Source organism: Amphibalanus amphitrite, unplaced genomic scaffold (genome assembly GCF_019059575.1).
Source record: "Amphibalanus amphitrite isolate SeventyFive unplaced genomic scaffold, NRLGWU_Aamphi_draft 000052F_arrow, whole genome shotgun sequence".
Classification (NCBI taxonomy): domain Eukaryota; kingdom Metazoa; phylum Arthropoda; class Thecostraca; order Balanomorpha; family Balanidae; genus Amphibalanus; species Amphibalanus amphitrite.
The window spans coordinates 744,964-770,070 of NW_024881548.1; the positions used below are offsets into that span (position 1 = coordinate 744,964).

At 49.3% G+C, this 25,107-nt stretch overlaps 2 protein-coding genes across 10 annotated transcripts; both read left to right on the plus strand.

Annotated features, from left to right (window-relative positions):
• The first annotated feature begins 1,438 nt into the window (after window positions 1–1,438).
• On the plus strand, window positions 1,439–9,047 carry LOC122377916. Of its 8 annotated transcripts, none has more exons than XM_043358512.1 (8): window positions 1,439–1,747; window positions 3,757–4,070; window positions 4,862–5,110; window positions 5,471–5,566; window positions 6,062–6,313; window positions 6,782–7,008; window positions 7,685–8,187; window positions 8,466–9,047. In XM_043358512.1, exons 1-8 carry the CDS (start codon window positions 1,735–1,737, stop codon window positions 8,654–8,656), a joined length of 1,845 nt encoding a protein of 614 aa, XP_043214447.1. In that variant the 5' UTR covers window positions 1,439–1,734; the 3' UTR covers window positions 8,657–9,047. The 8 variants fall into 8 exon arrangements, with proteins under 8 accessions (XP_043214447.1, XP_043214445.1, XP_043214450.1 ...); XM_043358510.1 differs by having other exon boundaries at window positions 1,450–1,747; window positions 3,718–4,070; XM_043358515.1 differs by having other exon boundaries at window positions 1,493–1,747; window positions 3,757–4,043.
• Window positions 9,048–10,077: 1,030 nt separating this feature from the next.
• On the plus strand, window positions 10,078–23,500 carry LOC122377917 (polyadenylate-binding protein 4-like). 2 transcript variants are annotated; one of them, XR_006255936.1, is made up of 6 exons: window positions 10,078–10,466; window positions 19,553–19,833; window positions 20,072–20,294; window positions 20,819–21,858; window positions 22,200–22,873; window positions 22,951–23,500. XR_006255936.1 is itself a non-coding variant. In XM_043358518.1 (5 exons), exons 1-5 carry the CDS (start codon window positions 10,274–10,276, stop codon window positions 22,422–22,424), a joined length of 1,962 nt encoding a protein of 653 aa, XP_043214453.1. In that variant the 5' UTR covers window positions 10,078–10,273; the 3' UTR covers window positions 22,425–23,500. The 2 variants fall into 2 exon arrangements, 1 of the variants encoding a protein (XP_043214453.1); XM_043358518.1 differs by having other exon boundaries at window positions 22,200–23,500.
• The last annotated feature ends 1,607 nt before the right edge of the window (window positions 23,501–25,107 follow it).

Here is a 25,107-nt window from a genome sequence, read left to right on the forward strand (position 1 = left end):
CGCCTATATTGTCGCAATGCGAAGAGATAGAGAAACGAAACTTGCATGCGAACTATTACGTACGAACAATTGCGTACGTACTTTTGTCCTGCGTACTTTATACAATGCGACATTTTGCATACGTATGTACCTACTACCTACCTACTTTTGCGCACAAGCATTTGCGTAGTACTTTTGTCCTACGCACCTTATATTGTAGGCGCAGCCCACCCCACCGCTAAAGTAATGTGCGGTTTTACCAATCTCAACGGATGGCTTTGATTGGCTTTTTTTTTAATGCGGAGTGATAAAAAAAGAAGACGTCAATAGAATAGATAAAGTTGTAGCAGCAAGGTACTTTTGTCCTACGTGCTTTATACGCTTTATACCTAGGTACTCAAGGTAGGTACTGTACGTACTTTTGCGTTCGTACTTTTGCGTATGAACATTTGCGTACGTACGTACTTTTGTCCTACGTGCTTTATCGCTTACGTACTTTTGCGTACGTACATTTGCGTGCGTACTTTTGTCCTACGTAATTTTGCGATACGTACTTTAGTCCGCGAATCCCATCCAATCCTTTATATACTACCGTCATCTACAAAACATAAGTGCCCATTGCCTACCGACAGATAGCGCTAGTACATCAAGTCTTCATAAACCTCAATGCCATCCATAATCCATATCGAACGTAAATCTACCTAAAAATACAAGCAAATTTATCTCATATTTTAGACAAATATTTACAAATATTTATCTCAAATTTGGCGGGAATTATCATCGTAAACATACTGCGCGTACTGCGCCGCTTCTGCCTTGTCTTCCAATCATAGCAGAGCAAGGCCCTATATACCAGGTAGGACCGTCCGGCGATTCTACCTGATCGTGACGTCAGCTCGTGACGTCATCTGGGGGCAAGTCTTGAAGCCCCGTTTGAGTCCTATGCAAATGGGCGGTTTTTGAAGCGCTGTAGAACAAACTCTGCTATAGCTAGCACAAAACTAAGTGCATCGTCGGAAAGCCGAGACATTTTTCTTCGAATTATCTAAGAAGCTTTTTTCACTAAACCTATTAGTTTTTCCAAAAATGCGTAAAAAAGCCACCATGCCTCCGCAGCCTCCCTTCCGCCGGCCGCCACGCCGCCGCGGTAGTGTAGTGGTTAGGATGCTTGCGCCGTAATCCGAAGATCGTGCGTTCGAATCTAGATGCGGGTAGTACTTAAATCGAAATTGCAAGCAGAATATGCATTTTTTCTTGATAAATCACTTATATTACAGCTACCCGTTCATAAAACTATCGATAACAATTGACTGAAACCCAAAATATAGCATACATTCTAATAAAACAAATTCAAATATGGCGGCCGTTGCGCCAGGCTCCGCCCCCGACTCCGCCCCTTCGTGTGACGTCATCTGTGCACTTGGACACACAGGGAGATAGGGGACGACATGGGCCTGCCTAGCAGAGTACACAAGTGGCGGATGAACACCAAATGTAGTTTCTACTTTGTCAAATTTTGAAGTGTTTCGACCAAAGTATGGATGATTCAATCAATATATTGTATTTTTTGAAAATAATAAATATTTTTGATATGTCAAAATAAGGCAAACTGCGCCTTTAACCTTATAAAGTATTTTCTAAATTATTATTCGAACGCCACTCCTCGTACTTGGCGCAAACGGCGTACATGACGCAGACATCTTGGTTGTGCGTGGAGGAGAGGTTTCAGAATATAATTTAATCAAGTATTGGTAAATGTCCGGTTTCGGTGAGTAATAATTCCATCTTCTTCAATCCATCGTCATAAAGGCATACCTTTTATGCATTACTATGCATGTAATTTGAATGCCGCAAACCATACTACGATAATGACGCAGTAATTCGTGCCGGGACGATTTTTAAAATTTCTGCGTTTGGATTATTGCGCTGTTGCGGCGATACCATTTTATAACAACAACACGAAAGGAATAATAGGTGTTTTGGATTGCCAGCTTAGGTGGATGTTATGTCTGAGTAATGAAAATGAAGTCTAAATATTGTTCAGAGCATAGAAAGATGCTGGAACAGGTATATGGTTCTCACCATCACTTGTGATTTTGATCAGTAGCTATATACCTACTGGCGTTGTGGATCAGGAATTGATCTGAACCGAGTGGTTGGGTTTAAAGTTTTTACCAGAAATAACAAAAAAGTGGTTAATTCAGCATTGTAAGGTCAGTTTTACCATTATACAAGGGTTTACTTATTGTGGATTGAGATGGAATTATTAATAAAGTGTGGACAATGTATTTGAATATTTGTATCGTTATTGCCAACCTTTAAAATGCCCTTATTTTGCTGAAAGGGGTAGTTACCTATTGATAAATGAAACAGCAATATCAAAGAGGGCAATATGTTGTTCCTCTGTTTATTTTTGTCATATCTAGAAAATGATGCCTATTAGTGTAGCAAATCGTATGATAATTGAGGTGGTGTCACCTCACCATACTGTATCTGACCTATCTAGCCTAATCTAAGCCTAACCCAACCAAAGGTAATCTAAGCTTTCCTAACCTAAACTTGCCTGTAATACCTGCCAACACCTAATGCCTAGGTACCTCTTGCAGATGTCCTGGCTGGTTCAAGTCAGAATAGGTTGGGTCAGGTGAAACCTCAATGTATTATCATTAGGTATATTTGCTGCACCATAAAGTAGCATTTGTAGCTTTGAGGCATTTAAAAATCATAAGGAACAAAAGTTATCCTTGAAAAGTCATCTGGACCTCAGCTTCAGTTTTCACTGATACCAAGGTTCCTATCAACTAGGTAGGTACTTACATATCAGGGAGCTGAACACACTAAGCAATAAGCATGAATTGAAGCATGAGAAGCAGAATGATTATGGAAAGTAGGTACCTCATTCCTAGCATATGGCAAAGGAGCTAACTTTCAAAATAAGTAAAAAATTAATTTTCATTTTATGAAAGAAATGGAAAGTTAAGCTTCAGTTAGCAAAAAGAAAAAGAAACTGAATAGTACCTAAGTGGTTGTCATTGTACACCTTATTCTTCCCTCCTAGCACACTGGTTAGCAGTAGGTTCCTACCTACTCAAAATACTCGAAGAAGGTGCCTAATTTCATGCAAGGGTGCCTAATTTCATGCAAGGTAGCCACTGTATCAACATGCTCTGGTTGGGTAGAACTGAGAAGGAAAGCACTGCTTATCGTAGATGTAGGAAAGCAACCTTGTAAAAGTTGTCATTGTTTGTCATGCAACTCATATTGCCTAGTCCCATTGCCATGATAAAGCTAGAACACTGTACATAGTTTAGTCTGAAATGAGGAAAAAAGAGAAACAATCATATGCAGAGAAAATGTTCTTAATGAACACCACATTTATGTTGGTTTATTGTGAAATGAGTTTTCCACCAAAATGCCATTCATAGCAGCTGTGATAATATATTTATTACAGTGCTGTTTTTGTAAGGTAACATTTTCCTTCTAATACTTGAACTGTATTGGCTAGCAAGGAACATGGTGCATCAGAATAGAATAAGCTGCAACCTACAGAATTGTATGTTTTGTGTCATTTCATTCCACAGAGGTCTGGCTGCATATTCAAACTCATTCAAATCTGTCTGTAACACCATTGAAAGTGTCACTCATTTCTGAACTGAATTAACTGATGAATTAATGATCTGAATGTATCATGGTCACTCTGTGCCAGTTTGTAACGCCACCGTTGTATTTCCCGCATAGCTCGTCCCAGCTCGGGCCTTATCGACTGCTGTCCGCCAGATGGCGCCATGATGGACGAGACTGTGATGGTGGACCACTCGAGCATGGTGGACCACACGATGGTCGGCCACACCATGGTCGGACACGCCATGGAGGACCACGCCGGCATGGAGTCGGGCGGCATCGAGTTCACCGACGAGACGCTGCAGCTGCAGCAGGAGGACGTGGTCGGCGAGGAGGAGAGCTGGGACCGCATCGAGCGACTCAAGATGGCCATCCAGGCCGTCGAGGTGGACGAGATCCCGTGCCGGCGCGCGTCGCGCCTCTTCAACCTGCCCGAGTCGACGGTGCGGCGACATCTGAAAGACCCCGAGGTTAGGGGACGGGTCCTGACACTAGTATACGGTGGGTGGGGGCGGGCCCGCTTCTTTGACACGCTGCCTGAATTTCCCGCCGATCGCTAGTTGTTAACCGAGATAAAATTGATCTTAAGTTACTGTTCACTGACGATAAGCGATAAGTATTGCACAGCATATTTCAAGTGTTTAAGCATTTTCTTTCAACGTTCAAACTTCAAAGCATTTCGTTTTCGTTCCAAGCTTCCTTTAACCCGTACGAGCCCTGAATCTGCTGCCGTTAGTCAACGGATCCGCCAAGTGTCTAACTACCAGCAACAAAGTCGGATCGATATTCGATACCTACTGTAGATATTTATTGGGCATTGGCACACTGGGGACACCCAGCAGCAGGTTTGCGAATCTGATGCTGCCCTGCGCTGAAACTTCTGCTACTGGCAGTGGGTTTACAGAACATCGTATCTATCAACGACAGATTTTGGTTAATACTGCTGGCGATTATTGACGCACTGAACTTCCAGCAGCATATATCGAATTGGTATCTATTGCTGGTAGACAGACATTCGATAAATCCGTTGCTAGCAGCAGTATATGCATTCAGAGCCGGTAAATGTCTGCTGACGGCGGATTCGCCAATATCATTATGCGTTAGCTAATAGATCGACCAGAATGTTCCCTTAGCTTGGCTGTGAGCGGAATCCAGTGAAAACAAGCGTATGTAGGTCGAGTTGTATAGATAGCTGCTGTCCTTGTGCACTGCCTCCGCTGCGCTGCCGCTGACCCGCTGTGTGCCGTGGCGTCGCCCCCAGGTGAAGGTGAACCGTCCGGGCCGAGCGCCGGCGCTGCCCGCCGATGTCGAGCAGAGCGTGATGAAGCACGCGGCCGACATGTCCGACCTGGGCCACAGCTACAGTACCAAGGAGTTCCTCGAGCTGATCGCAGAGGTGCAGCAGTACCTCTACCCGGAGGAGTCGGCCTTCAAGGACGACCTGCCGCACCGCAGCTACCTGAAACGCTTCATGACCCGCTGTCCCGAGCTGACCGTCCGAAAACGCAAGGTGAGGACGGTGAATGCCAAGATTACTTTACTAATAGGTGAATGTGAGGTGTGGCGGGTTTGGAAATTGGAAGGGGTCCGGGAACAGTCGATTGTGTTCGCTGAACCCCTGTACTGGTGTCATTGATCCGAAGGGAGTTGTGTGGACTCCAAACGCCCGTCGCTATTGGTGATGTGGTCGACATTTTCCCGGTAAATTTACACAGCAAGCCCCGATTTACGTACCTATAGCTGCAAACTGGTTGTTGCTTCGAACATTTGCCGACGGACTGCTGTTGTTGCTAAGCCGTTTGTGTGCTTTCGTTGTTTTGTATGCTGCCGTTATTGCTAAGCTAGGTATTTTTGTGATTCTGTCTTGCAGGTGGTGCCCACAACCGGAAAGATCTTAGGCAGGAACGAGGCAATGGCAAACTATTACTACCGATTGGAGGAACTGCTCGACGACAATGACATAAAGGTACGTCACGCACAGCGCACATATTAGCGGTTTTAAGAACGGATCAATGTTTTCGCCAGTCGCCTCAGCTTGGAATTTCATTTAAAAGGTTTAGTGTGCACTAAATCGCTCACACGCGTTCGTTGTCATGGCTTATCAGCCGCTCAACAGAGCACTTGGATAGCACGTGCTAGTGCTACGCCCTGATAACGGGCACCCGTATGTTAGCGGCTGCACGGTACATTCGCCGGCCCCGAATATGCCGTCAATGGCACAGCTGCAGTTTCACCGAAAATCAGCAGCAGATCAGACCGATTCTTTAGCGCTGGCAGCGAATATTCTGATTGGCAAACTTTTCTCGCTTCGCTCTCAATAAAAGCACTTAATGTCACGACCTCGTCAACAACGCTACCAGTCCTACGTCGACACTTCAAAACGTTGCGATTTACTCTTTCAAACGCCATTCTACGTTCGTTCTCGCCCATGTCTGACTGTTCCCTGGTCTGCCTGCTTCAGGACAAGCCGGACCACATTTTCCTGATGGAGGAGTCTGTGATCGGTCACGGCGACTCAACCCAGGGCGAGGTGCTGTTCCCGCCGGCGGCCAAGATGTCACTGGACGAGGACGAGGACGAGGACCGCGAGATGACCACGGTGGTCGGATGCGGATCGGCGCACGGCAACCCCCTGCCGCCCTTCATCGTCTACAAGGGCTTCAAGAAGAAGAACGAGCTGCTGGACGGCGCGTACCCGGGCACCGGCTGCGCGGTACGTACCGGGGAGGTGGTTGTCGCGGGGCGGGAGGGGAGGGGGAATTCGTCGGTGACTTTTTTGTCTGTTGTTTTGGATTGGTTGGAAATATGCGTTCTTGAAAGGGCTTTTGGCCTTGAATTAGGTTTTTGTGTGTCGAAACAAGCCGGCTTGTGTTTGGCCTGCGTCATTTCGATTCGATACCTACCGTCATTGTGTAATCCATTGTAAACACGGAACGATCAGCCTTACGGTATTAACGTTGACGTCAAAATAAGAATAGTAGTTGCCGACTGGATGATCGACGTAGTATTAATTATGATGCTGCCTCACCAGCTGCGCCTGCTTCCGACATTCTTGGCATGGTTGGTGTAATCATTAGAAAAGAGGGAAGGCACACGGCCTCGCCGATAATACCGGGCACCCCAGTCCGACAGTTTAATATTAGTACCTCACTGACTGATGTTTTCCCGTGCCCACCACCAGGTATCTCCGAACGGTCTGATGAACTCGGACACGATGGTGAAGTTTCTGTACCACGCCGACACCTACTTCCCTGTGGAGCGGCCGGTGCTGCTGCTCTACAACGGCCAGTCGCCGCACATCTTCTCTCAGATCATCCACGTGGCGCGTCAGATGGGCATCGTGCTGTTCGTGATGCCGCCGTACGCCACCAACTCCCAGATGAGCTCCGACATGAATTACTTCATCAGGTTAGTAGTGTCTGGTTGAATGGATGGATGGATGGTCAGAATGGACCGGGGTGGATGATGAGTGGAATGTGTAAGCTGCTTGGAGGAGATTGTGTATTTGGGAGAGAACTGCCTCTTTTCTGCAAAAACGCTCTTTTGGTGATTATTTGAGCGACTTCTTATGCTTTCCACACAAGACTGAATAAAGCTGACACGTAAACATGAATATCACGCACGGATCTAAGGTGTCAAGTAGCCGCCTGATCATAACTTGTTATCAGGTATCATTATGCATATTTTTTTCCGTGGCAGTGTTATATCGACACGGTAGTTGTTTTGAAGGAGTGTTCATGTCCCGAACTGTTTTATCGTGAACGGATCTGTGACTTGGTGATGACTCACCATTCATTGCTGTCTGGATAATTCATGGGACCGGCTCACGGTTAACCGGGGAACGACCGTCGCCCCTTCCACCGCATGACTGCTGCTGCTCGTGTTTTCCCACGCAGCGTGGTTATGAGACGTTAAATAACCGTATCACGCTTACATGATGACCGAACCATGCTAATACCGAGTCGCCTCGCCCGCCGGGCTGGTAGGCGTCCATGAGTTGAACTCTCCACTGACTGTGGTGTTCTGCGCCCCTGGTAGCCCCACCCGTGCCGTCTTGCTAATGCCTCCTTCCCTCCTCCGACAGTCTGAAGGGCTCCTGGCCCGAGGCGTGGACCGCCTACATGAAGAAGTACGGCGCTCACATGGTGTGTCGCGGAAACATCGCCAAGATTGTCACGGAGGCGTACCCGCGCGCCATGACGTCCACCAACCTGCGCACCTCGTTCCGCACAATGGGCATCCTGCCGTTCTCGCCGCCGGTCACACCGCGGCCCTACACGCGGCCTGTGATGATCAAACCCTCCGACCCGGAGAAGACGTACAATCGGTACCGGGAGACACTGATGCCGCAGTGCCAGGGCTGCGCGCTTCACTGCCCGCGACCCATGAAGCTCGAGCCGCTGGCGTTCGCGTCTACCTCGACGTCGCAGCGCCGCGCGCCCACCACGCCCAGACAGCCGCGGCAGTCCAAGCCGGGCAAGAAGAAGGGCCAGCGCGGCCGCCAGAGCCAGGCGGCGGCGGTGGCGGCGGCGGCAGCAGCGGCAGCGGCCGCCGCCGCCGCGGCTGCCAACACGGCCGGCATGGGCGGTAAGTCAAACTTACAGCGACTGTTTCTAGCAGTTATAGCAAAATTACGACAAGCTGTCATGTTTGTTCATTTCAAATGAAACTGTTTTGCCCCGATTGGTGCCCTGATGCCACGGTGATCCATGACATTTATAAACAGCATTTCATCAAAGTGGAACGAGGCATAATTAGGCGCTCAGATATCGCCTTCCGCCCAAATAGACCATTCTGGTATGTCTATATCTCATTGTACCGTATTCCGTAATCTGACCCACCGCTCTGTATCTGTTGGTTCGCAGGCACCGTGTGCGAGATCTGCCTGCAGTCGTGGGACGAGTCGGGCCCCGGCCAGACGTGGATCGGCTGCGACAAGTGCGACCGGTGGCACCACCTCATGTGCATTCCGCCCAACAAGCGGCCGCGCAACTTCGAGGACGACACCTTCCTCTGCCGCCACTGCGACGACGAAGACGACGGCGAGATGATGTGAGGCCGGCCCGCCGGCGGCGACACGGCGCCCTGCCGAGCACGTGCACATAGCCATCGCTCTCATCCCCCGACCGCCCGCGGCCGCCACCGGGCTAGTCCGCCATTCCGTTGACCGTAGTGCGTAGAATAGGCCGTTGCCATTGGTATTTTGTGCACGCGCCGCGGCCGCTGTGTGTAGCCTGGAGAGCGGCGGCGGCGCGCCGTGCATCGCCTCAGTTTGTGTTATTGCGTGCGATGGCCACCTGCGCGGCCCTGCATGAACTCTCCGCCGCGTGAGGGACTGGTGTGCTTGGTCCGTGCGGGCGCCGCGTCATTTGTTCAAGTCTGGTTTGTTTAACTGCTGCGCGACTGCGAGCGAAAATGCCTTGGCCAATACATTGATTGGATCATCAGCTCCGATGTGTTGCGGGCGGCGGCTCGGGTGGCTGATATGGCGGTGAAGGTGGGAGTGTGACGCCGTCGGACCGACCACGGACGAGTGAAGAAAGGCGGCGGTGAGCGTGGCGGCAGACCTCGAAATCAAAAGTGAAATCGTTCGCGACCACAGATTGCGCGCGGCGTGATGGCGGCGTGTGGGGGTGGATTGACCAACTAGTGTGGTGGGATGTGGCTGATATGCCCCGCGGCCATATCAGATAGGCCGTTTCTATGCGCGGCTGACCTTCGGACCGTGCCGTTATGCGATCATGACTTCTGGAGAAGACTGCCGACTCAGTGCCGAGTGACCGGTGACCACGCTCTCCCATCTCCTCCCCTCCACGCCTGAGGACACTGAGATACCGCCTTCAGGCATGGTGGACATTGCTTGAAACGGAATGATGTGACATGAAACGATTGACATTTCTGACTTTTGGTTACCATAGCATAGGGAGGGAGAGTGATTGTGCAAAATACATCATACCTGAAACATTTCATAGGTATTGTTAAAACGTTTGCTGCCTCTTAGGGGCAAGAATGCAGATAGAGCAATGCCATCTGCCTAAAGATAGATTGAGAAGTGATCAAAAGGCAGCTGATGGCTTGACAGATACCTAAGGCGCCTAAGGCAAGGCGACCACCGACCACAAAACATTCGCATGTTCGTATTGAGTAATGTTTAAAAACGAGACTATTTGGTACAGACAGAATATTATTTTGATGCTTTCAATGTTTCCGGCGCCTTAATAAGTAAATCGCGTTAAATTAACTATCAATTTTGCTACAATTACATTTCTTCCGGATCCTTTTTGATTTAGCGGTCACTTCTCTTACCCTTTAGCGGTTAGTCGCATCTATTTTCATAAGCTGTTGCTATTTTTTTAATTTTTCAATATTAAAATTATTAAGCATAAGTAAAACCGAAATCAAAAGAAATTTGTAAAGTAATTACGGAAAACATGAGTACTACTTGTTCTGCCCATGCGCCTATTTTGATCTGCGCATGCGCAGTTTTAAGAACAACAAAACAAATCTGGCTCGTGCGGCGCCATCACTCTGCTGTAGAGAAGGGTGGGTAAGGCGTGTGGAGCGCCTAGCGTTCTCACCCTTTACTCACTTTTGTGTAAAAACAAAAAATACAAAAAAATAGATCAAGAAGTAAACCCTATTGTGGCTTAGTTCCGAACCCCAGCCAGAGAAGATGAACTCAGCAGGCCAAAACTATCCCATGGCGTCTCTGTACGTCGGAGATCTTCACCCTGACGTTACCGAAGCTATGCTGTTTGAGAAGTTTTCGACTGCTGGACCAGTGCTATCCATCCGTGTCTGCAGGGACATGATCACAAGACGTTCACTGGGATATGCATACGTTAACTTCCAGCAGCCCGTTGACGGTAAGTTTGCGGGCTCGCCGCTTGCCAGATTCAATTTTATTTTGGGGGAGGGGTGAATATTTTGGTTTCATGTTCAATTTTTCAATGATGGGTGCAGATATGAATTGCTTACTGGTATGGTGTCAGTTGTGATGACAATTGCTTTGTCACTGCAGTGGATTGTGCAATTATGTGTGTAAGTTGTGATGTCCGTCTAATTACTTTACAGCAATGGATTGAAGGCTGTTGGCAGTATCATTTGAATAGGTCATGTATTGATATCCTGTGGCATGACATGTAACCCCTTTTGACATGACAGTCAGCTAGCAGCTGGTGACAGCTAACATGTTGATAAGTAACAAGTTGACCTCTTTTGAACCACTTTTGCTATTTTCATGGTGTGATCAGTCACTACCTACTCATGCCTGTCTTTTTGCCCAAAAAGCTTCACTTGACACTCTTCATTGTGATCTGGCCTTGGGGCTAATAAGCAAGGTACTTAACTAAACCATTTATACTTGATCTGTTTCACATAACTATAATCTTCAAAACGTGGCACCTGGGGAATGATGTAATGATATACCTTTACGCTGAAGCATATAATAAATGCTAGGGATAAGCTGTACTCAGGGTCACCTCCCAAACATAAAAATACCTCAAATTCTTAGCTCATATACTAAAGTGCCAGGGATTCATTGTAATCAAGGTCTGTCAACTCAACCATCCGACAACCTAATAGGTAGCTGCTGCCCGCCCTTCTCGAGCTGGACCGGGTGGACTAACCTAGGTTACCTATCCTGACCTTTCCTTCCGAGAACGTATCACATTTCGGTACCCTCTTTTCTCATTTACATAATTGATCATCTTGTCTAGGATTCTGGCACTTAAAACACGCACCAGTTTTCTTTTTTCAGTGTTTTACCAAATGCAGACGCACCATTCCAATTCCTTGCCTGAGGTCCAGCCATCTGCCCACCCAAGGAATTGGCGCGTCTCTGCACGCAATAGGTTTCCACTCCTTCCTTTACGAGCCGAGGTTGTGGAAACCTAACAGGTGAGTTAACAGGTGAGTTAATCATTTTTTTCATCAGTTGTGCGCCGATGACCATGACTAGTCCGGGCGCCCCCCCATTCCATCTGTTGTGTGGAGCTTGAATTTTTTGCATCTTTTGTGTGGTCAGTCATACTTGTATACAATTCTTTGGCCTGAACATAATGGCTGTCATCTATGACTCTGTTGGTTAAACTAAATTTAGGTGACTGAAGGTTTCTTTAGGTGAAGTCGATCTATGGTTGTTGCCATTCCATAGGTTTGAGTACATTGCTATTAAGAAAATTACTACAGAACCACTGGTAAATACAAGGAGCTGGGGCCAAAGCAGGCCATGCACACAGTATCGTGAAAAGAAATAGACACCGTTTGTTACCGAACATCAGTTAGCCGGACTTTTGGCGGCTTCCTCATCCCCCTCCCCTGTCAGCAGCTGCTGGGATGCTGGGGCCGCCAGCGTGCCAAGCCTTATGTTAAAATTGAATGTATTCGGCTCGATCGTCAGATTTGCAGTTCACTATTGAAACCCGTATTGGGAGATTTATAGTTCATAATTTTTGGTGGGTTTTCGTGCCACAGTCGATGGCGCTGCGCAGTTCGGTCCGGCTGACAGCTGTCAGTCACGGGCCGTCCCCAGTCCGGGGTCAGCCCCGTCCATCAGGCAGGCGGTCAGCCTTGCCTCGGGGAGTCGGCCGACGCGGCGTTTGACAGTATGTCTGTCGGGAGTCCGCCTACTCATTTAAACTCTGAAATAGTTTCAAAGTATGGATTGGACTTGCTTTATAGCTTTTGGTGTAATAAATGATAAAATTTACTACATAGATAGTTTTCTCTTTTGTTTGAACTTTTTCTGCGTAAACCTTGTTAAAACATGATCAATCATGTTATGTCATGTTATGTCAAATCATGTTAAAACATGAGCTTTTTTTCAAAAGCTTGAAGCTTTAATATACTTAAAATAAAATCGGTTACATTGCTCAGTCAGAGGTTTAGCACACTTTCCGCACGTGATCACGACACGATCACGAGCGGTGTAGTAACCGAGAAAAGTAGACCAAAGGTCATCGACCCTCACTCCCGTCACCCTGATACATTGCAACTTATATGGCCTTGCATTGCAACTGAAGTCGTGCGTATATAGAAACGCCATTCGTGATATGCGCGAAAAATTACGCGACATTATGTTATGATGATACCTATAACATATTATTTTTATCATACAGGTGACACCCTGGCCCTGCATAGGAACCTAACCATCGTACTTCAGATTGCAAATAATATGTTATTCAGATAAATTTAAATGTGAGTTGTGACGTCAGAACTGGTTGTTAGCTTGCAATGGACTGGCATTAACATATGGAGTTTGATTTTTTTTTGCATGAAGATTAAAGGGACTGTCCTACCTTCAAAAAATTGCTTTGATATACTGTTCTTGTGTTGCAAGACATAGATTATGGGCCCCTTTACACGAAATTGGCAAACATTCGACCCATAGTTGGCTAATTGTTAAAAAATTCCAATTTAAAGCTTTTGGATCGATTACGTCATATGATTGTTTTTTTATCGGGCAAAGTTTTTTTCCTAGCTGCGAAATCGGTGGCACAAAGTTTTGTTACGCTTCTGCCGCGAATAGTACAAACATTGCACATAAACTCAGGAAATTGGTAAACATGTTCAATGTTCATGGAAAGGATTGAAATGAAAATTGGAAAATTGAAGCTTGAACTTTGTCCAGAAGAAGGTTGCAAACTGCAAAGAATATCAACAAGGCCTTATTTATCATTTTTAAAAAGTTATAGAATGCTCCCTAATAAGCAAAAGCAAGATATTGATGTTTGATTATTGATGCTGCCCACAATGTCTTGGGCACATGGATGATGGAAGTGAGCTCAACTTCAATAATCAGACCTAAGAATCACAATGGATATGGCCATGAGCCAGACTGCAAAGTGGGGCAATTTTGTCTAGATTTTGTCAGTGTTGTCACTCCTTCGTCTGGTGCGGATTTAAGTGTGGTGCGGTGCGGATTTGGTCTAGTGTGGTGCGGATGTAGTGTAGCGGGGTGCGAATTTGGCTTGCTGTGGTGCAGATGTGTAGCATTGTGGGGATTTGAGGTCAGTGCAGATTTTGACTGGCCATTTTGGGGTTTGGTGCATTTTTTGTGTTCTCTCAGGCCTCAGCCCCCTTTGGTGTGAATTTTCGGGCTCTGTTTGAAGGGTTTGTGTCAATTTTGAGCTTGGGAGTTGGGCCAGTGCTCCTTGGCGACCTGCGAGCCATACTCTGCAGTACTGGACTGGGCCCATGAGCAAAGTAATATAATATAGTCTGTTCAAGATTCAATATAATAAGTCTGCAAAACACATTCCAGCAATTGTAATTGAAGCAGAATGAATTGTAGTGAACTGCATTTGTATTTTTGTTGTGTCTGTGAAAAATAATAAATATACCTACCTATTGGAAAAATCGTGGCCTTTCAGCACATTTGGCAGAGTTGTGTGACTCTGATTTAGTGGCTCATGTGGAACGCAACGAGCTGCGGAACAAGCTTGAATAGCATTTTGCCTCAGGGCTATCTGCCAGAAACATTTCATCTGCATAAATTTGCCTACAGGCAAGTCTGACAAATTTGTGGATTAACTGGGGTCCTTGTAAGCCTGCATATTAAATTCTAGCCCACCAGCTCAGCCCTATTCTCAGTTTCAGCATTCAGCATGATAACAGTTCTGATCAAGTTCTGATTGTCACCACTGAGACACCAATGGAGTCCTCTGAAATTTTGCCTTTCTATTAAATTATTTGTAAGAGTTTCAGCTACATTTACATAGACCAAACGTTTCACTCTCAAAGATCTGCGACCCACCCCACTCGTCCAGTAGGATGCCTGGCGCGCAAACAGTCCAGCAGTGAGCTGCCAGCCGGTACGCAGGGCAGCAGCAGGCGGCGGCAGCAACAGCAACTAGTGAACATGTCTTGGACTGCAGCCACGACATGATCTAGGCCTATTCAATTTGTCCATGTACAAGTACCACAGCTCCTGCCCGAGGTCGCGCAAGTCAGGGAACTGACCACCTCCAGCCCAGGCGTGGTTCACTGACTCAAGACATTTCAACTGACCAGTCAGAGTTCATGTTTTGCAACTTTTATCCAAGTTATTTGTAATTGTAATATTCTAAACTGAATTTTAGGCATGACTTCATTTTTCAAGAGCTACACAGAACACGCCTTCCCTGTACAGCACGTCTATTGTCCTAACATTAGTCAAATAGTTGCAAGAAGCGACTTGAATGTGGAACCTGCCTGTTTTGAAGCCCTGTTGTCTGTTGGGTGACACTGCACAGAGGTAAGGATGGGGTGTGATTTTGCTGCTGTTTGTCAGGTGCAATATGTGTGTCAATGATCACAAAGTAGTTACTCTTAAAGGTTTAAAAAATGCACAGCATGGCCTAACAAGGCACATTACCTAGGTTTTGACAAGCAGCGCAGCGACTGTGGTACAAAGGCCCAGTCCCATGCTCATGTTAGTAGCTGGATCTGCTCCCAGGAAACAAAGGTAAAACACTATTGACAGCTTTAAGATGAAATCTGCAGGAAAACTAAGCCATCTATAAAATCTAACATAAGCTTAAAAGCACAACAGAGCATTTCTTATTCAACATGCAGCACTTCCGCTTTCATCCGCCATCAGCAACTCAGTTCAAAGAATGATACATTACATCACTAAAATTTATTTCAAAACACCTCTGCATGGTGTTTACACAAACAACAGTTCTTTACTAGGCATGGTCGACCTCAGGCCACCCACACTTCAGCATACAGGGTATTATCAATGTTTAACGGCTCAAGGTCAGTCGTCTTGGATGCTCAGAAATAAAAAGGTGAACATTCATCGTCTCTTCCTTAGTTGTCACCATCAACAGATTGTGGACTTCTCAGAGCATGTCTTGATTATGGAGTTGAAAGTTGAAACAGCAGTGAGCAAATCATTTATCATTTTGATACTATGATTAATTTTAGAGAATTGCACACTTGAACTTGACACCTGCCATTGATAAGTTCATGGCTCTTGCATTCTTCAGTCACATTTAGGACGGCCTCTTAACTATTTAAATACAAAAATAAAAATACTACAAGAATTAGAAGACTATTAGAATTAGTTTGGCATATCAATTTATTTCTCCACCCGGAACGAATGGGCGCTGTTCAAGGAGGCGTTGTTATTTTTCAAGGTTTCGATAAAAACAAGTCGACAGATGCAGAAACTTCGGAAAAGGCGGAAACGTCACAGGTTTTAAGTGCCAATACCAATACATTGTGGCACTTATTTGCACAGATGTCAAAATCAAACACAAATTTCTTTGCGATGAAGTAATTGCTGGAGAAACGGTTTTCACGGCTCTGATTTTCAAAGAACGCCCATCAAGATGGCTATCTCAACTCAATTCTAATGTTAAGGTGGGACAGTCCCTTTAAATAGTGACAGTTCATGTCTATTTAAAACAATTACGAATAAGGTAGAATGTGCTTTCCTCATCTGCACAATGATAGTATTTAAAGGAAGCTGTCAGCTTTACGATATTAGAGGGTGCATTAGCCTAGATGCATGCATTGATGTGGCCCTCAGATCTTAACTCTTCCGAACATTTTTTTTTTGCTAGAACATTCCGATACGCTGATACGTCCGGACTGCGCACACATACCTACCACTTCACCGTGAAGCATGTGGGCGATAACGCCATTGCCTTATTGGACGCTCCGTTGCCACGTGTGCTGAACTATTCATTCGTCGCTATCCGTTGCCAGTTTTGTGACCAGTCTTAGCACAGTGTTACCACTGAGAGCATATGAGAAGTAGGGGAGAGTGGGGTAATTTGGCTGGTGGTGTAAATTGGCCGCCCCCCACCTGTACGAAAGCTGATAAAAGTGAATGAAATAACTTTAGTCTCTATTCATTTGTCATCGGCAGAACTAACTCGAGAACAAATGTCAAAACTTTCCCCCGCTTAGTTTTATTCAAAATTAATAAAACGTGAATTTCGTTAGAAAATGGTAACTTTTACTTCTGTTTAAAAATTTGTATAACATGTAGTATTTGGGCTGTAAACGAATTCCAACATTATAGCGCCATTCTTGAGGGTGTTCAGCGGTTCCAAGAGCAATTTCATCTAGTTCTGTACTGCCATGACGACTTTATAGACAAAATTTTTCAGAATGGCAATGTGGGGTTATTTGGCCGGGACTAGCGGGGCAACTTGGCCGGTGCGCTTAGAGTCACTATGCTGGGACGGCCGAGTTGTCACGGTCAATTATACCATAAAGGACATAATTCATGACCAACTTTGACTACCTCGATGCCATATTTCCTATTGGACAGCTGTAAGGGCATGTGACGTCATCAACGGTTACCTAACGTTTTTTTGCTAATAAATACTTACAGAAAAAGATACAGCCGCGCAAATGGCCTCATTGTGTTCAGCTCGTCAAGGCGCATCGAATGGTATACATGATGACCTTGAACTCACGTAACCTTGAGGTCAAGCGACCTGAGGTAACGTGACCTGAAGCCAACCTTTGACCTTGACCTCTCGAGGTCAACACATACATGTTTCGATGCGGAATGACGAGAGAATTACGATGGTACTTTTAGTTTTGGCCTGGCTTGATTACTTTAAAAGCTATTCGCAAAAAACTGTCATCGCATCTAGAGCCGCTATTTTGACTATTTTCGACCCCTGTGACGGCTGAGTCAACCTCCAAAATGCTTCAAATGCGTCGTAGGACACGCGTCATTGCTGAATGTGTAGCTGACTCGCCGATAACAAAAATCATGGCCTCAAACTAACACCGGCCAAATTGCCCCACACCCCCGGCCAAATAACCCTGCTAGTGGGGCAATTTGGCCGCTTTGCAGACCTTTGTAATACGTCACAATTTCAATATAAGTAGTTACCCTATCATTTCAAGTTTACTGTCCAGGAAAGTAAAATGTATGCCACACCTGTCAGCGTTGAGAAAAAGCAGAAATGTGTTGTCGATTTTTAGTTACATCGTTTTCTAAAAAAAGCGGCCAAATTACCCCACTCTCCCCTAAGCCTCCGCCCCCCCCCCCCGTTCCCGGCACACGCGGCCCGACTCGATTTCTCTGTCTCGCCGCTGAAGCTGTTGGTATGCACGATGCAGGGACGGACCACTGCACGTTGCACAGTGGTCCGGTTCCGGTCGCCGCTCCGGCCTATTGTCCGTGTTATCGGGGAGGGCGCTGTCAGCCTCAGACGACGGAACTGGAAGCGGTGGCGACACCCGAGCCGACCGTCCGGGCCGAGTCCCGTCTGAAACCCGACCTTGGCGGCCGGCGGCCCTGACCGAGCGGCGCGGACAAGGAGCCCCGTCAGCTGGCCGCGTCTCGACCGGCCCGGCCCGGCCTGACCTTCGGGCGAACCCGGCGGCGGTGGGGGTCCGTGCCGCTTTCTGGGTCACCTTGACGCCGTCTGACCGCCAGCGGCAAGCCTTTGAGCTGCTGACCGTGAGGATAGGAGAGGGAAGGAGTTGATACATAGCGCAAATGGTCATACAACGGCTGATCAGTTGGCTTTAGACGATCAGTTAGCTTTAGAATAGTGGGTCTCTTTTTGTAAGCTAACATAATACCCCACGGCAGCTTGGCTTAGCGATGATACGGCTCGTTATCACGACGTAAGACTATTCGCTATTCTGCATGCATACTAAAAATTTTGCCAGAAATAACTTTTTTGTTTGGGAGAACACAGAGCAGTGTGACAATCGTAAGAAATACGTCAAATAACCCTTATGTCAGAGGCATGGATTTTTTCTCAGTGAGCTTATCATTGATTCAAAACTCAAATCCCCAAATATCTTTGTGCTGCTGTCTTTCGTCGTCAGCGTCCCGGGGTTTCTTTCCTTGAGCTGGTGCATTGCGATTCGACACAACCGGCTCACCCACTACGCTGTGACCGTTCAAACTCCCGATCAGTGAGGTGGGTGAGAACGCAGCCAACTTTAGTTCGGCAAACACCGGCGAGTGCCCACGCCGCGTGCTGAGGATTGGGCTTTGACCACTCCCTCCCCCCCCCCCTGCCAGCTCTCCCCCGTTCTCTGTCTGCTCGACGGCGGTCGGCGGCCGTGACGTATTTTTCCGCTGAACGGAGCGCGACGTTGTGCAATTCCCGGGCCCCTGTCGATGGCCGGCTGCGTCATGCTGACATTGCTGACGTCAGTGTGACGTAGCAGGGGAGGTGTGACGTCCGCAGAAGGCCGGTTATTCGTTTATTTTACAGAAATTCGTCGTTTCAATGGAAAAGTTGAGGATAGTGATGTTGGGTCATTTGTCACTTTCGGGGAGATTGGGAAGTCTTATTCATGCAAACTTTTGTGATGACCATAGACCTCTGTACACCTCTGTAGACCTCTTACTGGTGTACAGAGGTCTATGTGATGACCCATCGTAAATATCAGGTAGCTATTATTATATCAGCGAAGCAGCGAATCAACACTGACTGAGTGAAGACATGCTGATGAAGTGACTTAGATCAGCATATAATACAAGCGGAGAATTACTGGTATCATTTTGCCGCACATTCCAGTCAGAGACGGACCCGGTGACCTTTCTCGTCATTCCCGCTCTGATCGATGTGAGGCGATTCTGGAGGCTTCGCGGCGGGGCGGCCGTCCGGTCACCCTCAGTTATTTATGTATGACGCGGTGCCTCGGTGATGACCGTGGTTAGACCACTGAGCTGCCGGACCTCGGCGCTGTTCAGCTCATGTGATATTCAGTTTTTTTTTTTTGCCTGTGTTGGCGTGCCTGGTCCGGATCCTCGCATGCAGCGGAATGTGGCGATGCGACGTTTCGCTGTGGGCCGGGCCATGTGGCGTGACGTGTCCCGTTTGGTTGGGGTAATGGATTGCCAGAAAACACGACCACAGTGCTGAATGAGGGCGTTGCCCGGAATTTCTCGCTGACAGTGTGACTTCTCCCACATGTTATGACGTCACACAAGTCAGTGGGCGACACATACTGACGTCACGCTCTTTATTTGCAGCCGAGCGCGCCCTGGACACGATGAATTTCGACGTGGTGAAGGGTCGTCCGATCCGCATCATGTGGTCCCAGCGCGACCCGTCGCTGCGCCGCTCCGGCGTCGGCAACATCTTCATCAAGTCGCTGGACAAGTCGATCGACAACAAGGCCATGTACGACACGTTCTCGGCCTTCGGCAACATCATGAGCTGCCGCGTGGCCACCGACGAGAACGGCGTCTCCAAGGGCTACGGCTTCGTCCACTTCGAGACCGAGAAGGCCGCCACTGAGGCCATCGACAAGGTGACCACAGTGCGCCCACGCATTACTTACTATCGGATGTTCGATCTTTTCGCTGCGATCACAGTCTGATTGGAATGTTCAGTACCTAACGTTATCTAAACAGACGGCCTGGCAATTTGTAATGTGCCTCATATTGTCACTGCACGTCACCACTCGTAATACTTGATATCGTTGTAACCTTATCTACTTGCTCTTCCCTGTACCTGGCGATTTACTAACCCCCTTTGCGCGTGCTCAGGTGAACGGTATGCTGCTGAACGGCAAGAAGGTGTTTGTCGGCCGCTTCATCCCGCGCAAGGAGCGTGAGAAGGAGCTGGGTGAGAAGGCCCGCCGCTTCACCAACGTCTACGTCAAGAACTTCGGCACCGAGCTGGACGAGCAGAAGCTGAGGGAGATGTTCGAGAAGTTCGGCACCATCTCCAGCCTGAAGGTCGTCACTGGCGAGGATGGCACCTCCAAGGGTAAGTGCTGGGCGAGGGACGCGCCGGTGGACGTTGTTTGGGAGATTTGCCAGTCGTGCTGTGTACTTGTAGGTTGATGTTCTTTGTTTGCTTTTTTTGCGAGTATGTTTTATCGCGTGAATTGGGGTCAGCTTAGGCGTTTTCGCAATGCGAGGTATCTTTTTCCTCGTTCAGTTATGGCTCTTGTCTCCCACGAGTCCGCCGTTTTTGTGAAGCTTACAAAAACAGTGTGACGTAAAAGGCTGATGAAAAACCCGCTGAATGCCCAAACACAGATTGCTAGTATCTCTAGAGGGAAATAAAATCGCACGACAGGGTGCAGCTGTTGTGTGGCGTGTTGCTACTGTGCTGGGTTAAAATGTTTTTTTTTTTGTTGTTGTCAGCAATGTTTTCGTTAAACCATTTAAGCCTATTTTATTAATCCTATGCAGTTCTTTTGCAATGAGAGCATTTAAAAAAGAAATTGTGAGCATATCTAAGTTGGAGCTAGGACAGTCTGTTGACCTGTTCTCGTTCGATGCCAGGTTTCGGCTTTGTCAGCTTCGAGGAGCCCGAATCTGCCGAGGCAGCCGTCAACGAGCTCAACAACAAGGAGCTGAACGGCAAGACGCTCTACGTCGGCCGCGCCCAGAAGAAGGCCGAGCGCCAGCAGGAGCTCAAGCGCAAGTTCGAGCAGATCAAGCTGGAGCGCATGAACCGCTACCAGGGCGTCAACCTGTACGTCAAGAACCTGGACGACGGCATCGACGACGAGCGTCTGCGACGGGAGTTCGCCCAGTTTGGCACAATCACCAGCGCACGCGTCATGATGGAGGACGGACGCAGCCGCGGCTTCGGCTTCGTCTGCTTCTCGTCGCCCGAGGAGGCCACCAAGGCCGTCACTGAGATGAACGGTCGCATCGTATCGTCCAAGCCGCTGTACGTGGCGCTCGCCCAGCGCAAGGAGGACCGCAAGGCGCACCTGGCCAGCCAGTACATGCAGCGCATGACGGGCATGCGGATGCCGGGCGTGAGCCCCATGTTCCAGGCGGGCGCCGGCGGCTACTTCGTGCCGACAATGCCGCAGGCGGCGCAGCGGTTCTACCCGCCGGCGCAGATGGCGCACCAGATGCGGCCCGGACCGCGCTGGCAGCAGCCGGCCGGCGGACAGATGCGGCTCGGCGGACAGCCGCAGCCGGCGGGTATGCCGGCGGCGCCGTTCCGCGCGCAGACGCCGCGCCAGCCGACGCCGGCCGGCGTGATGCGCGGCATGCAGGCGCCATCGCGCCCCATCACGGGCCAGCAGCCGATGCTGCCGGCCGGCATGCAGGCGCGCGCCATGGCGCCCCAGCCGGCTCACCTGGCGCAGCAGCGGCCCAACAGCTACAAGTACACGCCCAACATGCGTAACCCGCCGCAGGCGCCGCTCTCGGCGGTGGCGCAGTCGTCGATGGCGCCGCAGCCGCTGGCGCAGCCGGCCGTGCGCGTGCAGGGCCAGGAGCCGCTGACGGCCAGTATGCTGGCCGCCGCCCCCGAGCAGGAGCAGAAACAGATGCTCGGAGAGCGACTCTACCCGATGATCCAGGTAAGAACAACGGAACGTGTGGTCAATCATGTTAAAGCAGTTATCCTGAAAATCAACCATTAATTTTTGCGTCCTCCATTAATTTGCTACTTTTTACCCGACACTCGGCTTTTCATGTTTTTTTTTATGGTCTTCAATCAGTAGGTAGGTTTGTCGACTCGGAACTCGGAGCTGTGAACAGTGAACACTTCGATCATTGTGACGTTTGGTGCTATTTAACGTGACATTCCTGGTTCCGAACGTCAAGTGCGAACAATTATGCTAATGCTGTTTGCCTGCATTTCCCAAACTGCTGGTATCTGCCTGTTCAGTACCCTAACTCCATCCCGTCTGTTTCACAGCGCATGTACCCGGAGCTGGCCGGCAAGGTGACCGGCATGCTGTTGGAGATCGACAACTCCGAGCTGGTGCACATGCTGGAGCACCACGAGTCGCTCAAGGGCAAGGTGGACGAGGCGGTGGCCGTGCTGCAGGCCCACCAGACCAAGGCGGCCGCTGCTGCCGCTGCCGCTGCCGCTGGTGCCCCGGAGGCGGCCCAGGCTGCTCCCGTCCCTGCCAAGGAGTAAAAACCTGACGGCCGGCTGACGGTCAGTCTCTGGCCGACCAGCCCGACCGGCGGACGTGTATAAAAATAGTAAAACCCCGAAGAAAAATGTAAAAAGAAAACGTTGGCAATATGCCGAGAGGTGTGAACGGTTGGGGTTCGGAACTTAGCCGCAAGTGAGTGTGTAGGTGGCGGGCGTCTGCTCGGCGGCGGCAGCTGAGGTTGGTGGTGGGTCACCGCCGGCCGCCGCTGCCGCCGCCGACTGGCGTCCCGCGGCGCCGGCCGACCGGCGGGGTCCGGCGGGCTGCCGACTCCGCCTGCCGGCCGGCGCGCCCTGCTTCTGTCCTGTCCTCCACCCACTCTGCCATAGTCACTGTAGCGCCGACGAGCGCCCTGGGACCATGGCGTCCACGCTGGCGCCGCATCCAGAGAGAAAATCGCCAAAAAAATCGCAAAAGGAAAAAGAACGATCGGTGTGGGGCCGGCGCGCGGGACAAACTGTCCGCGGCGGCGGTGTCGCGGAGCGCGGCGCCGCCGGCTGCGCGCGCCGGCCCCTGCCGTGATCAGTAGTGTCGTGAGATGTCGTATAACACCAAATTGGTTGCTTCCGGACGGCGGAGGGCACGCCCGCGCCGTCCCCCCACTCCTAGACGAGTGGTGCCGCCTTTCTGTTGGCCAGAGCCCCCGCTCCCGGCCGAGACGATAGAGCTAGCTGGCTCACTTTCGAGCTGCTTACCGCGTCATTGCCCACCAAGATGATACGTGTGTATAAAATGATAAAACATCTTTTTTATAAAAAGCTCAAAATAGCTCTCGCTTAGGGAGATTGAGAAAAGCTCATAACAGAAAGTGCCAGAAAACCTTCGAACAATAAAAAAATAAACCCGACGACTGATTGCTCGTCCTTTCATCAGCGCCTTGCGTGACGCACGGGGTGGCAGTGACGACCACCGGGTCACTGACCTTCGGTACAGCGCGCTGTGGCCGACCCCTGCGCTGTATATACTTCCTCCTCTGTTCTGTGCTTATGTGGTTTCTCTTCTTCGCCATCTTATGTTTTGACGTTCCTTCGTTTCGAAAATAAACTTTCTTCTCTAATACGGTTTTATTGGAGCTGGTGCGATGTGAAGCAGCAAAACGAATGACGCGTCACTTCCGATTCATTTCCTTGGACTTTCTTATTATTAATTACAGCGATTATTTTAGGGAATAATTGTGAGGAAATGGATAACCTTGTTAACTGAAATGGAACACGACAAGACGATACAGGGGAGTTCGCGCGGGATCAGAGGCGAACTGATATGCTGCAAATGACTCAAATGAACGCCATGTGCACGGGATACAGGCAGGGCAGGCTTGACCGGACCGGGCTCAGTTGTGTCGAATATCAGCTTGCAGCAAACTACAATCATTACGACTTTCCACATGTCATCTGACACCCGAAGCACCCTGTCGTATCGAGTGCTCAGTGCTCACTGTTCGCTGCTCAGGTCACTGGCTACGATGTCCGTTTAATTGGCTGACAGCCCGTAATGACGGCTCGGCCCAGCTGTCCACCAGTGCCTCGTCACAGCTGTGTCCTGCGATCGGCCCCGTCAGTCGACTGTTACCAACAGCAGAACGTGCTAGGGTGAACGATGTTACTCCTGTGGATGTTTCTCTGCGCTGTGGGCGTAGCCTCTGCGCAGGACGTGACCTCCACGCCGGGACCGACCGCAGTCAGGTTAGTCAGAGACGGCTGATGTGGACATAGCTGAAATTCCGATACTCTGTTCTCTCGGGTTTATGGGATTGCAGGACGTTCAGTTCCATTGTGCCGGTCGGTTGACTATTGAGCCCAGGGGCGTAGGCAGGGGGGGGGGGCCACTGGGCCATGCCCCCCCCCCCTTGGGCGCCGAAGGCGCCCTTTGCGATTGGAGGGCGCCGAAGGCGCCCTCCAATCGCAAATGCAATTGTGATATAATCGAATCGAAAAACAATCGCGACTGGAGGGCGCCCTCCAATCGCGAATGTGTTTACAGGGAAAATACGGATGGAGGGCGCCCTCGGAGGACGCCCATTCCAAATACGCCCTCCAAATACGGTTGGAGGGCTCCCTCGGGCGCCCTCCAACCACATTTGTAGGCTGTAGCTCTCTAAGCGTAACGGTGGTCGCCTATGTAAGCCGCTGTCCTGTAAATAAGCGCCCTCTCACCCGAAGGCGCCCTCCTGTAGGTCGCCACCCTGCTACACATTGCCGCCCTTCTGCTGATCGGCGTCCTCATAATTATTGGCGCTCTCCTACCTATTGAGCCCTCATGTGAAATTTTGAAGGCCGCCTTTCTCCCTTTTGGCACCCTCTTGTTCAGTGCCGCCCTCCTACCTATTGGTTCCCTAGTCCTTCCTGTTGAATGTTAATCGGGGCCCTTCTCCTATTGGCGCCCTCGTGTAGATCGCCGCCCTCCTAACCACTGGCACCCTCCTGTTGATCACCGCCCTCCTATCCACTGGCACCTTCCTGTTGACCAGCGGCCAGCGCCCTCCGCACAGACGCCCTCCTGTTCGTGTCATCCTCTTGAGCAAAGGCGCCCTCCTCACCATTGCCACCCCCATTTTAATCGTCACCCTTCCGCTCATTGGCGACTTCCAGTTGATGACCGCCCTCCCACCTATTGGCGACCTCTTGTTGATCGCCACCCTCCTATTGGTGCTCTCCTGTTCCTCGC